The following is a 15556-nucleotide window of genomic DNA, read 5'->3' as shown; positions in this document are numbered from 1 at the left end:
TTCGAAACACTTTTGAACAGTGGAGCGGAAACGAAAGGCAGCTAGCTTTGAGTCGATCCTCTAATCATTTCAACGAGTGCTTGGCATCCTGACATTCTTATGCGATCTCGTCCGGTTGTAGCACGATTCCCCCGATGTCATTTCCCCCATCCCAAATGCCCCGTGCCATTTCCCCCGAGTGTCAAAATACCCGCTTTTAAAATCCCCGTATCGCTTGCCCTGTGTGTCACTATCACTGTGCCCAATTCCCCGCTGTGCACCTGCGGACGGTTCGGTTACGTGTTTTCCGGTGCAGACAGTTCGGTGCACGGATCGGTATGCTTTTTCAATGTAATACAATTCGGCGCGCTGACGTCTGGAATGTTCGATGCGTGGTCGTTTAAGCTTGTAATTTTCCATCGGTTATTACTAAAATTAGGAGTGCTATTTTATAACCTTCATTTTCATCATCTCAACATTACTTTTTTGACATTCGTTAATGCACTCGTGTCTAATGTGGAATGTATACACTCGTGTACGTCTGCTAAATTCGACCGCCACCTCCTGCATCTTGATCTCGACTCTTTGATTTCAACATCCAAGATAGCAATGCTATCATCGCTCTCAGAACTCATCCAAGGTTCTCGTTTTTTTTTTTTTTTTTTTTTGTGTGGATGAACTTTAGACAGCGCTTCTTTAATGTTCAACTTTTCTGCCAATTTATTTTCTTTGAAAACTTCTTTTGTTCGTTTGTTAACGTGCTGTGTTGGCAGCTTTCCGTTTTGTCCTTCGTCCCGTAACAAGGCTTCGGGGAAAAGCAGGGGGAACTGATAAGGGGATAAGGGCAAGAGGGGTTTTGAAAGCCTGGGATTTTGAGGACGGGGGAAATAACGCGGGGAATTTGCAGCGGGGATTTTGACACAAGTGTTTCGGGATTGGGTTATTCCGCGCACAAACCGGTCCGGTTTATAGGGCGCTACGTTTGGGCGGAAAAAGAGGGTCCGGCAATGTGAATCAAATTTGTCGGTCAAAAAAAAAAAAAAACCGTTGTAATTTGTTTTTTACACCTTGCATTCTAAAAGAATAATATAAAAAGAAAAGAAAAAGAAGAAGAAAAGACTCGTGACTTTACGTTTTTGCAGGACACTGAGACAGCCAATCGAAGCAAACACTAGAATGATATCAGTGACTGACCCAGCGGAGAAAATGATTATATTGGAAAAATACGATGTGATGAGGAAAGTGAACGTCATCCTAATCGTCTCTGCGCGCATCTAGTTTTAGAGCGCAGCTCTTAGGGGCCGGTTTCCGGCTTGAGCGGCGTCGGCGTCGCCGTCGCCGTCGCCGTCGGCGTAACCGCGAGGTGCATTATGGGTAAATCTAGCGGAAAAATTTTTCGCTAGATTTAGCGGGGAATTTTGTCCGTTAAATCTAGCGGAAAAATTTTCCCCGCTAGATTTAGCGGAAAAAATTCCCCGCTGAATCTAGCGGAAAAATTTTCCCGCTAAATCTAGCGGAAAAATCGCGGGAAAAATTCCCCGCTAAATCTAGCAGAAAAACTTCCCCGCTAAATCTAGCGGAAAATATTCCCCGCTGAATCTAACGGAAAAATTTCCCCGCTAAATCTAGCGGGAAAATTTCCCCCCGAAATCTAGCGGAAAAGTTCCCCGCTAGATTTAGCGGAAAAAATTCCCCGCTAAATCTAGCGGAAAAATTTTCCCGCTAAGTCTAGCGGAAAAATCTAGCGGAAAAAATTCCCCACTAAATCTAGCGGAAAAAATTTTCTGGGGGGTCACGTGACCCCCCAAGGTCACATGATCCCCCCCCCCCCCCCCCCCCGCCCCGAGAACAGGTAACCCTCAGTACCTTTCCCTCCTCCTTTTCAGGAGCTGCGCTCCAATTCGGTGTTACAGGGAGTTGTAAACGGCTTTCATTTTTTCTGTGTTTTTTTTTTAGATCTAGCTATCCTCTGAGTTTTTCTATTTGCCGGGACTGTTATATTGTTCACTGCGATGGGAATCTTACACGTGTTTTGCGGGAAAGTGAATTCTATTAGATACATTTTCGAGAGGGCGTACTTTACAGAAAGAGACCACTACGCCTTGACATATCAGATAGAAGAAATCGCTATAAAACTGAATTTTATCAACTTTTTTGACTCGTTGTCTACAAAAAACCAAGTTTTCTATATATATATTTTGTTTTGCAAATGTCAAAGTGGTTACGTTATACATGTTTATATTGAACGCGAAATGGCTATTTCGTGTTCGTTCTCACTTTTAGCATAGAATTTTTTTTAGATCGAACCGTATTATGAGCTTCGTCATTCGCTGGGATCCTTCTATTGTTCGTCCCGATTGGTTGTCTATGTGTTCTGCGAGAAAGTGAACTCAAAGTCTAGTTTCAGAGTGCGGTCATTTTAGGATTTCATCCGCCGTCACGACTGCTTCCGCGGCGGCAATTTCTAAAGAGTCGGAAACGGGTGGTCCGCTTCGTAAAGCGTGCTTTCCTGCACTATCACCCATATTGCAGCGGAGCACGCCACTTCAATGCGAGATCTTACGGCAAAATTGAAATTCACTTTTAGTGTACGTTAAAGGGCTCAAAATGGCTTTTAAGATATTTTTAATGGCGCAGAATGAATTCCGGTGCCCTAAGCACAAAAAAAGCAAAATTATAATTATATACGTTGTTTTTCTTTGTTGGGTAAAAAACGCGATTAAACATCGCGACACGCCCCTTCTTCTTGGGAGAGATCCATCTCAGAAAAGGGGTTTAACGCGATATTTGGCCGCGTTTCGATAAACAGAAAGATCACGCATGATTTTAATTTGCAATTTTATAGTGCGCTAAGGGCGCGTAGATTAAATTTTCACCATAAAAAACATAATTCCAAAATCCACTTTAGTGTTTCATTATGGCTGAAAGAAACCGCAGCGATATATTCATTTTGACGAAATCAATAAACGACGGCGTTTCATGTTTTCGGGCCTACACTAAAGCGATGACAATGAATTACCATAGATATTAAAAAGCGATCAACGTATGTTTTTTAATACCCATAATTTAAAATATTCAATAACATTGTTTAATAAAAACAACTATTCGAACAGCACGCGTATTATTAACCCTCCTCCTACTAACCAGTGCTTTTATTTTAGAACTACAATGATTATTTCTATGCCAAGAGGTGAATACATGTTATTATCAAATCTAAGTAATTCGGGGTATGCATTAAAAAAAAAAGACATCACTATTGATTTCTCAGTTAGTCTGGCCTAGTCTATATCGATCCCCAGAAAAACTATTGAAGCCAACGATTCATCATTGTCATATATTTTTACTTCTTGATTGAGGCGCTGTTGTGTTCGGAATAATCAAATGCTAGCGATTCAGGTGCAGTACCGCGAGCACGCCATTTTCTGTCAGCTTTCGCCTAAGGATTGCACTCTAAAAGCTTTCATCCGTCTTCGGCTAATGGCACACTGAAACACGCACGTGTCGATTTCCTAACGTCTGGCCTTAAGGGTCGGTCCCATAATAATATCATTATGAGCCCCGCTTCGGTAATTACCCTCCCGTGCCACCGGAGTATAGATTCAAGTTCATTAGTAAGCCGTGGCCCCACCTGCCCTGCGACCGACTGCGTATTTTTGACACTATTCACACCTGCCCGGATTGAGTGCGCCTTAATGTATGCATGTAACGGTAACTTAAAAAAAAAAATGTGAAGGCACCCAAGAGATGAAAGCACCGTCGATTACAGACTAAAGTCCGCATAATTTTTTTTTTATTTTCCCAATTACATTTAACTTTTACAATCCGGTCGTTTTTAGCGCACCGTATAACTGTTGTAGCTGGATCAAAAACATATTTGCTTTATAACTGACGGGAACGATAAGAAATCAAGCGAATGAAATGGCTTGTTTATCTGTATGATGAACGACACACAGGCTGAGTGACTGTTTCTTAAATGAAACCGGTTGTAAGCATAGGCGGGTACAGTGAAATGGGGAGGGGGGGAGTGGAGCATGCAATGCTCCCCCCCCCCCCCCCTCTTTCCTCTAATGGCTTGAGATGGGCGCACATTAGGTAAGGTTATTTTTGTGTTCTTTAACGCAACAAACATAGTATTTTACTTAATTTGCGAATCTCTAGAGTCATTGGGGTGGTTCATAGCACACTTGGACCCCCCTTGTCGTACGCGTTTCTTATTTTGATCCTGTTTCAGTGCGCGCTTTTTAACATTTTACGTGAAGCATCTACTTCGAAGTCACTTTTCTTCCTTTTTTAGCGGCGAGTCGATAGTATTATTGTCGCCGTTATAAGATCGCAAGTGTAAAGAAAACAACGCAGTTAGTCGCTAGTTTCTAATAACTAAAATGTTTCGATAAAAAGCCCAAGCTACGCCTAAGCACTTCTTATGAGTTGTGAAAGCGAAAGCATACAAGCCACTCGTCCGCTCCCTTTTTCGTGTGGATGTCTGAGGCGGCGACATTTCGTCGGTGTCCAGACGAGCAGGAGCACCGCCGACGATGTGGTTGCTGGAGGCGGCGGCATGGTCGTCGGCGACGATACGAGCAGAAGCCGCCGAGCGCGCGCCAACGTGTCGGCGGTAGGCGAAACTGACGCGAAGCGTCAGTTTCAACGACCGGCCACCCTATGGCGCTGCGTGTCCGGCCCTTGGGAGCCTCGTCGACGTGCGCTGGCCAATGGAACCAAAGTGTAAAGGCCCGTTCACACTCTTGCAACCGAGTTAGACCAAGAGAGACCAGACCGGTTTTTAAGCATCTTGCGACCTTTTAGGACCGGATGCGCTGCAGCGGAGCTGGTCCTAAGAGGTCGCAAGAGGCTTAAAAACCGGTCTGGTCTCTCTCGATCGTACTCGGTTACAAGAGTGTGAACGGACCTTAAAAGGTGCCGTTGGCTAGCTTTGGACATGAATTCATAGCTGGGAGGTGGCGAGAAGGATTTGAAAGCCGTTTGACGCGGTTTTAAACCTGATGACGTCGGCTCGCTCCATGAGACAGTTAATGCTTTCGCATTAAAAAAAAAAAGAAAAAAAAAGAAAAGCTATTCCTTGCGATTGAAATTGTTCGCGCGTGGATAACTTTCAATGTTCGATGTTTTTTCCCATGAGTAAGACAAGCAGTCTGCGAACACCTGTTTACTGCTTTATGTATCTTCACTTTGCTACTGTTTACTTTCCTTTTCAAATAGATACCAATATATGGACAGCAAGAAATTAGGAGATAAAGAAATATGAGGAGACAGAAAGAAAATGCAGAAAGGATACTAATAAAGATAAATGGAAATATAAAACGGTAAAAAAAGATGGAAAGAGAGAGAGAGAGAGATGGGGGAGGGAGGGAGAGAAGGAGGAAGAGAGAGAAATACAGAGGAATAAGCAGATAATTAGTCACAGGATTTAATCGCCCAAAACTTTTGACCAGAGTCAAAAGCCAGAGATACTCAAAACGTTGCAATTTGCCACTCGCTACAAGCACTTGCAATTTTGTAGCGTGCAAGCACCGGATTTCTTTCTGGAGTTTTTTCGTTCATCATAATGAGTGCTTTTACCTCTGCCTTCGGTATAAAGACGGTCGTTAAGATAAGCTAAAACGACGCGATCCATATTGATGCGAGGGGATTTGATTGCACTGAAGCACTCAGATTGCACCGGAAAAAGTGATAGGGCAGCAAGGCAACTCGTGCCAGGAAAGCAAAAAGTGCCTCAAATGCAAGTGATCTATTTTCTGCTGTATTTTTATTTTCAGGATGGTGCGATTGAGTTCGAAGAGTTCATCCGGGCACTCTCGGTGACGTCGAGGGGCAACGTAGAAGAAAAACTAGACTGTGAGTCGTCTTCTCTTCTCTTTCTCGTCCCAGACTTCCTTAAACTATTTGCTGTCTTTTTTATATAACGTGACGACTAACGCACCTGACGATACCCAGTTTGTGGGCTGATAGTAGCGTTTTTTCTTCTTTTTTTCTTTCTTCTGCTACATGTCGCCACGTTAAATCTCAAACCTGCATCGCCCCGCCGATCGGTAGCTCAAAACAATTTGCTGCTTCTAAACATCATAAAGTACGTTTTTTTTTTTTAGTAAATTTTGTTACAGTAAGCATTGCTTTAAATATCTTGTATGAAAAAACAAAAAAACAAAACAACAACAACAAAAAACAAGTTGGTGGAACCGACCGGTGTAGCGACCGGCACATTGCGGTGCCCAATTTGTATTCAGCCTTGACCAAACATTTAGGCCTTATGGGTTTCTTTAAAGTTAATCTGTAAAAAGAAACTTTTATTTCCCGATTTTCTAAGGTTTTTTGTTCAGCGATACCTACAATTAAGAGGTGAAACAAAAACAAATAAACGAAGACACTTAAGATCGCTTGCGTGTAGGAATACGAAAGCATTCCTGCATGCACCGCATTCCTACGAGCAGCACGCCACGTCCTCCCTTTTCACACGGCGCTCCGGCGGTGAAATCACACTCCCCCGCTGCGCAAGCGCAGCACCCCCCGCCGACTCCACCTCTTTCGTGACGATGCATCTGCCTTGCTGTGCTTTTCTTTCTGTTTTATTTCTGAGGCACGTTCGCGTCGACATTATGGAATTTTAGAATAGCGCAAGCTAAAGCTCTGCGTACGCAAAGAATAGCGTCGTTGCCACTGCGCATGCTCCGAACGCAAATCAGGCTTTGCGCTTTGCGTGCGCAATTTTAGCGTGCGCTATTTCTCAGAAATAGCGAGTTTACGCCAAGAGTCTTTGCGCCTATGCTTTGCGCTTCTCCAAGGAGGATTCGTGATGACAAGTTGGCTAAAGCCAAGACGAGCAGAGTTAAAAAAAAAAATGGCGGCTTCCAGGATTATTGTGGCGTATGGTGGCTAGTCGGCGGCTTGCTTTGGCGGCGTCGTGAGTGCGACGTCGGCGGCATCCTCGCGACTGCGATTTTCAATACGGACGACATTGTACTCGATTTGGCAACGATCACCGGCAACTTGATGCTTGAGACGCGCGAACATTTCTTGGCGAAGATACGATGTGCGAAGGTCAATACACTAGACCTCTCTTGCCGAGGCGACGCAAGCGGACACGATCGGTCAACCGCAGGCGTCGCATTCTTATGTTTAAACAAATCTCAAATGCTACTCTGGACCAAAAACTTGCTTTTTTTCTAAAGTTACAGCATTTCCTGTGTGAAATAAAAATTGTTACTGTATCTTGGTGGCGTCGCTAGCGCGAGATACTTGGGCTTTTGCGTCGCGACGGAGAAACGCTATTCTAAAACTCTCTTGCGCCGCGTGCGCTAATACAAGCGCTAAATTTAGCGCTAGCGTGCTCTAAAATTGCGTACGTTATTCTAAAACTTCCTATTGAGCGCACCACCGGCTTCTGTGACGAAGCATCTGCGTTCCTGTGCTTTTGGCCACTGGGAATTCAGGTGCCGTTTTCGCTACTACAGAAAACGCCGGCGTCGCTCCAAAGGACAGTTACTGCTTTCGCATTAACAAGGGAGATGTCGACCGCTTTCACACTGCCAACACCACCTAGAATAATCAAAACCTTGAACATTTTTTTTTTTTTTATTGACACTTAACTTTATTTCACTAGGCCCAAGGTATGGCACCAACTCAACCCTTGGGCCCGAGCCATGCGGTGTATTTGTAAATAGTGCGCGACACGCGGCATGCCAACACCGTTCTCGCCGGGTTGGTTACTCCTCGAAGAGGACGCTGCAACGTCACACATGTTGCTGCGCCGGCCGACGGTGGGCGTAGTGCGTATGCGTAATAGTGCGCGAGGTACTTGAGCTGTTGCGTCGAGGTGGAGAAACGCCATTCTAAAACCGTCTTGCGTATAGCATGCACTAAAGCAATAGCTAAATCTAACGCTAGGGTACAATAAAATTGCGTATACGTTAGTCTTAAACAACCTAGTTGTCGACAGCGCTTCTTCCAGCGTCTCACAACGAACGCGATACTATGCGGAGCGCAAGTTCGTCTGCTTTTTGCACAAAGGTTGCGTGACGTCAGAACGCCGAGTTCTTATTGGCTGATTTAAAAAAAAAAAAATAGTGGTTAGACCTAGAGGCACCTAACATTAAGGTCTGTGCACTATCATTTTAATCAAAACCAATTCGAGCTCGGCGTCGTTCTGAAGTCAACGCAACTCCTGAGCAAGTGGCAGACGGCTTGTTTTCCGCATTGGACGCAGCGACGCTACGGACTTGCGGCGGCTCTCGCCGAGCTTCAGCGTGTTTGCCGCTTGGGGCAGGTCGGGCGGGGATTCACTAACGATGGCGTCATGCATTGGCCTTGCCTTCTAGGTGGTATAGCTACGCTCGATATCAATATAAGGACGTCAAAGTTCTAGTTCCGAGCATCTTAGTTTGTCACTTCGCAGCCTATCATAGATCGCGGTATCGGCTGATCAGAACCCGAAAGAACCATTCACAAAGCGAGAAGCGGGAACATATAGGAAACCACGCCCTGCGTTTTCAGAAAGCTGGCAGCAACTATAAAGGTGCAATAATTTTTTGGTTGGGACTAGTTGGTACATACCGATTAAAAGGCTGAAAGGCGCGAACTAAAACAGGACGAAAACGACACATTTACGGCACGGACAAGCGCCTTTTACCCTTTAAATCAATTAAAAGGTTCGCACCTTTTAACCTTTTAATCAATATGTACCAACTTTACAGGTGTTTTTTTGCCCCACTGTGGTATCTTCTGCCCCACCATGGTTTGGTACATATCTTTCAGCCGTCTCAACAAAAAAGCAAGATATATAATAATAATAATATTCCATCGTTCCAGCGTTACCTATTGTCTTCCTTCTCTGGCAAGGTCGGCTTATGTTCTCGGTATACGCAGGTATATTCGCTGTTGCGAAGCAACGTGGTCGAGTTATATGTTAGTTGTTGAGGATAGCAATATTATTTAACGAAGAATGAAAACGTCAGAGGATCTGTATTCCAGGATATTAACGTAGCGTTACGCAAGAGCGTGGCGAGAATTCGTCTCGCCCGTCGAATGTAAGGGATTTCGAAGCTCGAAATAAAGCTCATATATAAGCAGCCAGAACAGCTCAGAATACGTCGCACGTTCCGTGTCCCCCAACTTTATTCGTAGCCCTGAGGTACATTTCTACGTAAAACCGACTTCGGTTGCTTCTTATTGCCGATGTCAAGGGATGTTTTAATGCGTTAGAATTAGTGCCCTGGTACATGCGTTGAACTTTGACAGGTTTGAGAGAGTGACTGGTTTGGTGCAGTCGTATATAAAGTTTGCATGTCGCCGCGGGATGGCGTTACAGCCCCACCGGCTGCGAAAACTGGCTACACTTCTTTCACCCTTATGCTAAGACCAGAGCCGTATATGTAGACAATTTGGCCATTCGTTGGGAAGTATAGGAGACAAATGAGCAGGCGCCACTGGCCGAAAGCGGGCTGGGCGTGTTCCAGGGCGTCTTCACAAATTCGAATGTGACCAACCAGAAGCTGCACTAATACCCTGGCGGTGGTCACGAGAAACAAACTTGATAGGTGCATCGGAGTAATTCTCGGTGTCTGAAAATATGGTAGATGTGATGTTGCATTCACGCTCATCCAAAATGATAGTGGAAGAGTGCGACTGGCGGTACGATCGACATAATCCTTATGCCAAGCGCCGAGGGCCGGGAATTTGCCTTTCGAGCGGTCACACTCTGACTGAGCAAAAGAGAGTTGTGCGGCGCATCCGTTTCTTACACCCGTCTGCATGATCATGATCAAAACATCACGTGCACCCTATTTTCAACCACGAAGAGTTACTACACTTCACTCTTACGCGTTTATTAAAACCATATACGAACAAAGACCTTTGATCAGAACTGTTTCTCACTACCACCGCTAGAGGATTCTTTTCGGCTACTGGTTAGTCAAGACTCAAGAAAGCATGCCAAGCCCTCTTCCCGAGTCTGGTGCACGCCCTGGCTCTGCTCGCGCCTCTGCCCGCGCCTCTCATTGACCAAACTCTTTCTATACACGGTTCTGGCTAAGTCTAGAAGTTCCGCTTTCAGCGCGAGCTTTCCGCCCTTGTCAACACAAGTTTGAACACGCAGGCACGCGCATCCCAATCACTGCTGAAGCCAGCGAACTCGCGCTGAAGGCGGTGCTTCTAGTCTCATGGCGAATTCCACTGGTGGTTTTGGAGCGCGCCGGGATCGACTTTTCAGGAGCGAGCCTATTTCACTTGGCGATCGGGATCGAGACGGACGTGTTCCACTGGTCGTTTTGGATTTAATTCCCGCTCCAGATTTCGATCTGGATCCGAGAAAAGTCGCTCCGAGGATTCCGGAGGATTCAACCGGAAGCTAGCCGGGCCAGCCCTCGGCGCACACACGTGACTTCCTTTCTCGCGGGGCATCTCGCCTGATCTCGCCTCAGGAGAATTCGTAATGGCCGCTTGCTTACCCCTCGACTCGACAGCTGGTTCGTTTTCCAGGAAGAAGAAGAGAAGGTTTGCTTGGGGTGATGCAGGGTGATGACATCTGGCCATTTTGTTTCGATCGCTTATTTTTATTTTTTGTTCTGAAGCGCGTGAAAGAGCGTGTCCCTGCACGCGCTCGTGGCGCTGACTGTGCTACGGCGATATTTTGTTTCCTGCGATTTCTTTCTATTTTACCTGTGAGCGCGTGCTGTCGGCATCGGGTACTACAAACGATGGCATCAGCCTAAACAGAAGGGCACTGAGGCACTCTAGCGAAAACGTTATCGAAACGACCGTGGCGGCCGCGGAAAGGGGATTCCCGGGCAGAGCCTTTTATACCGGGCAGGTGAATGACTGGAAGTCATCCGCCGATCCCGGAACAGTGGTCATGTTCCACTGGAGATCCGCAGGCGGCGCGACCCCCTTCGGATTGTGTGCTCCATTCCGGATCTGGTCAACTGATCCCGGCGCCCTCCAAAACGCCCAGTGTAATTCGCCATCAGCTTAACGGTGAACGGAGTAAAAGAAACATCTTCTGCAAGCGCCGACAAATGGTGAGGGGGGGAGGGGTGCATATTTCAAGAGGCTTGCCGATAGGACGCATTTCAATGGAGGCCGCACTGGTTTGGCTGGTTATGGTGAGCGATTCCGTGACGTATCACCTAGCAACCGAAAATCACCGGCGACGTCCTTCGCCAATTTCGGCGCCGCGCAGTGGGGGATGGCGGATGTATCACTGGAGCGCGTGTGAACACCCCCCCCCCCCCCCCTTCTCCCTCTCCGTTACTTCTTTGCGGGGCAAGTCTGCAGATGGCTCATCACAAAATATTAACCCGCCTTGGGCCACCCGTACAGGACGCCTCGCGGCGCATCGCCGGCTACCTAAGTATGCCCTAGCACGGCTGTCCCCCACTGCACCTCGGTTGCTAGGTGTTACGTCACGCTGTCGATCTCTATAACCAGCCAATCCTGTGCGGCCGCCGTCCTTCATGCACACGCTCAGTGAACTGATAAGTGTGCGCATCCACAATTGACCTTATTCTCCCCCCTTTCTTCATACATAACACCGCTTAGTAGTTGTAGTAGAACTGATAAGTGACTGAACATGGCGGCAGTAGCGTTTTTGTTTTCTTTAAATCCCCTCGCCTCACCTTTCTCTTTCACTGGGAATGAACCAAGTTATAGCGTCGGACAATTTGAACGAACGCGAATAGATCCCTAATCGAATGGAGTAGCCTGGACTGCGCAGGCAATATCAAAATCTAAAAAAAGCTAATTTATTACGGAAGAAGAAAGGAATAAGTGGATGCCCACAAGAAACAAAAGCGCACGGCAGTATGAAGTCATTAACTATTTTTATCGTGACCGTATTATACATTCATAAGAATTACCTTGTTGGCACGCTACTTCCTGGATTGCGTAAAAAGTTGTTTACATAGACATAAAATCAGCACTAAGAATAACAAGCGCCCAGCATACTTAGGTAATCCTAGCGGCCAACGTAACGGCGATGCAACGAGCTTTCATCGTGTGCCATATATCACCTTGGTTACTTGTACATCTAGGCTATTTTGGGTTGCCTTTACCTCTTTTTTTTTTTCGGCAATAACGAGACCATGTTATTGAGGCACGGAAACGCACGCCAGGTATATATGCAATAGGGGCTCAGTCACGCTACGTCTGTTCGGCGCGTGTTAAATTAACTATCTCGTTACGTTCGCTCCAGTAATGAAGGGTAACTAAGCTCGATGATCTACGTCTGACAGCGTTGTTTTGTTGCTGTGTGTTTCAGGGGCCTTCAGGCTGTACGATGTAGACAGCGACGGCTACATTACGCGGGAAGAAATGTACAACATCGTCGACGCCATTTACCAGATGCTGGTGAGTGCTGCTATCGGCCTGCTTGCTCACGAGAAAGAAAGAACGCTGGACATTAGTCATCAAGAAAAAAACGAGACTGGCCAGCGTCTAACTTTCACTCTCGATACTTGGCGCGTGGCACGCAAAGCAGCGACTCCCAAGCGTGCAATACGAATCAACCTCGAGCTTGATGATACTAGTACTCCCTGCTTGCCGCTGTAAAACCACTGTACGGGTATATAGACAGCCACCGCTTGCGGTTGTAAAGTAGTTACTAAGAAAGATGAAATGGTGAAAGTTTTAGATGATAATATTAGAGGAACCAATATAATATTAAAATAAATGCAAACAAACAATTAAGTGGATATGAAGAGAAATAAACACTTTAATAACTGTAAATATAGATACAAATTGGGGATTTTAGTAGAGAACCATTCGATATATATATAAACAAAAATAGACCATTCAATGGAACATAAATTGAGATGAACACTTCATAAACATACACGAAGTGAAAATAAAAATTCAGTACATTTAAGTAGACAAACAAAAATATCTTTTTTGAGAAAAATAACGAGAAACAAATTTAATTGAGATGAAAAGAAAGAAGCAAAAGAATGATACTGATAGAAATAGAGAGCACGGCGGAAAACAAAGGTAAAAGCAAGGCAACTGAATGAATGAATGAATGAATGAATGAATGAATGAATGAATGAATGAGTGTATGTATGTATGTATGTATGTATGTATGTGTGTATGCACGTCTATTTTTCCGGAACCAACCGAAATGGAGACAAGGGGTGCTATGTTGCGCTTTTTTGACTCCCAGGAGACTAGGGAGAAGGAAGTGACGTACATGACACAGCAAACGCAGATTGGATGTTGACAGAAGAAAACGAAATCAACACCCAATCTGCGTTTGCTGTGTCGTTGACGTCACTTCCCTCTCCCTAGTCTCCTGGGAGTCCAAAAAGCGCAACATAGCACCCAAGGACTAAAGGCGTGAAGCCTGACAAGGTCTCTGTCCCCAATGCAGCACTTTCCAGCAAGCAGCACACAGTTAACAGAGTTAACGCTTAGTTATAAACAAAACATTCATTTTAAAAATTTACAAAAAAAAACAACAAAAAAACAACTAGTTATTACATACGGATTCAGATAATAAGGGGTTACCACTGCCTACCGTGAGTGTCCTGAGCTCCTTTTTTAAATTTACTAAAAGAGTTATTGAAGTCTATGTGGTCTTTAATGTTATTCAGAGGTTTCGTGACTTGGTATTTCATTGTTTGTGTTCCATAATTTGTACGGGTCTGAGGGGACCGCTCTTGTGCGTTTCGAAGAGGGTATGCATGTGTTACGTCACTTATATCCGTGACATACAGTTTTTGTTTGTGAATCAGTTGTAATAACTTAAAATCATAAATCTGATTGACCTTGAGAATGCCATATTTTTTTTAAAAAGTGGTGCGGCGTGGGGGTCTTGTAATTTAATCTTATAATTTTCAAGTAGGCGCAGCATTTTTTTTTTCTGCAGTGTGAGCAACGAGTTATAGTTTGTGGTCGATGTTGTACCCCACACTACAAGACAATCGTAAAGCCTAGAGTAGAAGAGCGAATAATACAAGTTTTTTTTTTTAGCCATGTTGGTATAAGGTTCCCTATTTTATATAGACATCCCACCGACCGTGAAAGCTCTGAACTTAATTTATTCATGTGTGTGTTTCAGTGTAGATCTTGATTAAACCAAATTCACAAAAGGTTTTGTTCGTGGGCTTGTTGTATAATTTCATACTTAAAATGTATAACTATGTTGGTACTGTCGCGTTTGTTTTTAGGTGGAAATAGTATATACGTGGTTTTTCTGGTATATAATTTTAGCTTGTTCGCTCGAAGCCATGTAGCTAGGCTGGCAAGATAGCTATTTGTCATGAGTTGTAACTGGGCTTTGGATGAGTCTGCGAAGAATACGCTGGTGTCATCCGCATACATGATAAGCCAATGAGATGCCGGGATCGCTGTAATATCGTTTATGTATATATATAAAAAAAACAAAACAGAAGGGGACCTAAGATGGAGCCTTGTGGGACACCGCATTTCATTTCCAATGTGCTTGAGACAATGTTACTCACTTTAACAAATTGAAATCGATTTTGAATATAATTTTTCATGAGAGCCAAAGCTATTCCACGTATTTTATATGTGTGTAATTTTCTGAAAAGTATGTCGTGTTGTATAGTGTCAAATGCTTGGCTTAGGTCTAAAAAAATTCCTAGTGTATATAGTTTATTCTCGCTATTGTGTATTATTTTGTCTTTTGTTTCTACGAGACCTTGCTCCATAGATTTACTTTTCTGAAATCCATATTGTGATTTATTAATCACATAGTGCTTGGATATAAATTGGTCTATTCTGCTTTGTATAACGCCCTCAAATAATTTAGATGATATAGGCGAGACCGAAATCGGTCTAAAATTTTGTGAGTATTCTCCCCTTCTTTGGCATTTTTAAGTTGGTCAGATCAAATAAACTTATCGTATCTTATCTTAAATATACCTGTTTCTAACATGCAGTTTATGATGAATGATAGGACGTTGCTAATATCTTGGGAAACGTATTTAATAGGAACTGGTTTAAGGTCGTCGATGCCAGGAGCTACAGTATTTTTTATTTTTGTTATTAGTACTATTTACAGTTGGGGTGACTGGTGATAACAATATCGAGTTTGTTACGGAAGTCGTGCTAGGTGTGTCGTAATATGCTCCCGTATCTGCAGTACGCTTGCCAACGTTTACAAAATGCTCGTTCATTGCGTTAGATAAGTTCAACCCGCTCACACGCTTGCCATCGAGAATCACAGCTTGTATTTCTGTGGCGCGATTGCTATTGTTTTTTAGGGTATTTACCGCTTCCCATATTTTCTGGGCTCATTCTGGACGCGGAAAAATAGGCGTTGATAATAATCATGTTTTGTATTTTTAAAATAAGATGTTAGTTTATTTCTGTACTTTTTGTAGGCTGCTAAAATATCTTGATCTTTGCTTTTAAGAAAACTATAGTATTTTTTTTTTAAATTTCTTTCTTTAAACCAAGCGTATAACTCATTGGTCATCCAAGGTTTGCGCAATCTATCTTTTCTTTTGTTCATCAGTTTAAGTGGGAAGGCAGTGTCATAACATAATTTAGGTTTTCTTAAGAAAACTGGCGTACGTCATATTTGGGTCGTGTTCAACATATTCATTAT

At 44.1% G+C, this 15556-nt stretch overlaps 1 protein-coding gene across 1 annotated transcript in view; it reads left to right on the top strand.

Moving 5' to 3' along the window:
- LOC120839217 (frequenin-1) overlaps nt 1-15556 on the top strand; it is a gene marked incomplete at its 5' end in the record, with an annotated part of 43104 nt that overhangs the window by 14364 nt on the left and 13184 nt on the right. The window contains 2 exons of the mRNA XM_040209471.3: nt 5757-5835; nt 12248-12336. Of these exons, the coding sequence (XP_040065405.3) occupies nt 5757-5835; nt 12248-12336 (168 nt within the window). The remainder of the gene's footprint in view (nt 1-5756; nt 5836-12247; nt 12337-15556) is intronic.

Source organism: Ixodes scapularis, unplaced genomic scaffold, assembly GCF_016920785.2.
Source record: "Ixodes scapularis isolate PalLabHiFi unplaced genomic scaffold, ASM1692078v2 PGA_scaffold3__209_contigs__length_174095766, whole genome shotgun sequence".
Taxonomy (NCBI): domain Eukaryota; kingdom Metazoa; phylum Arthropoda; class Arachnida; order Ixodida; family Ixodidae; genus Ixodes; species Ixodes scapularis.
This window is presented reverse-complemented; position numbering and strand designations above follow the sequence as displayed.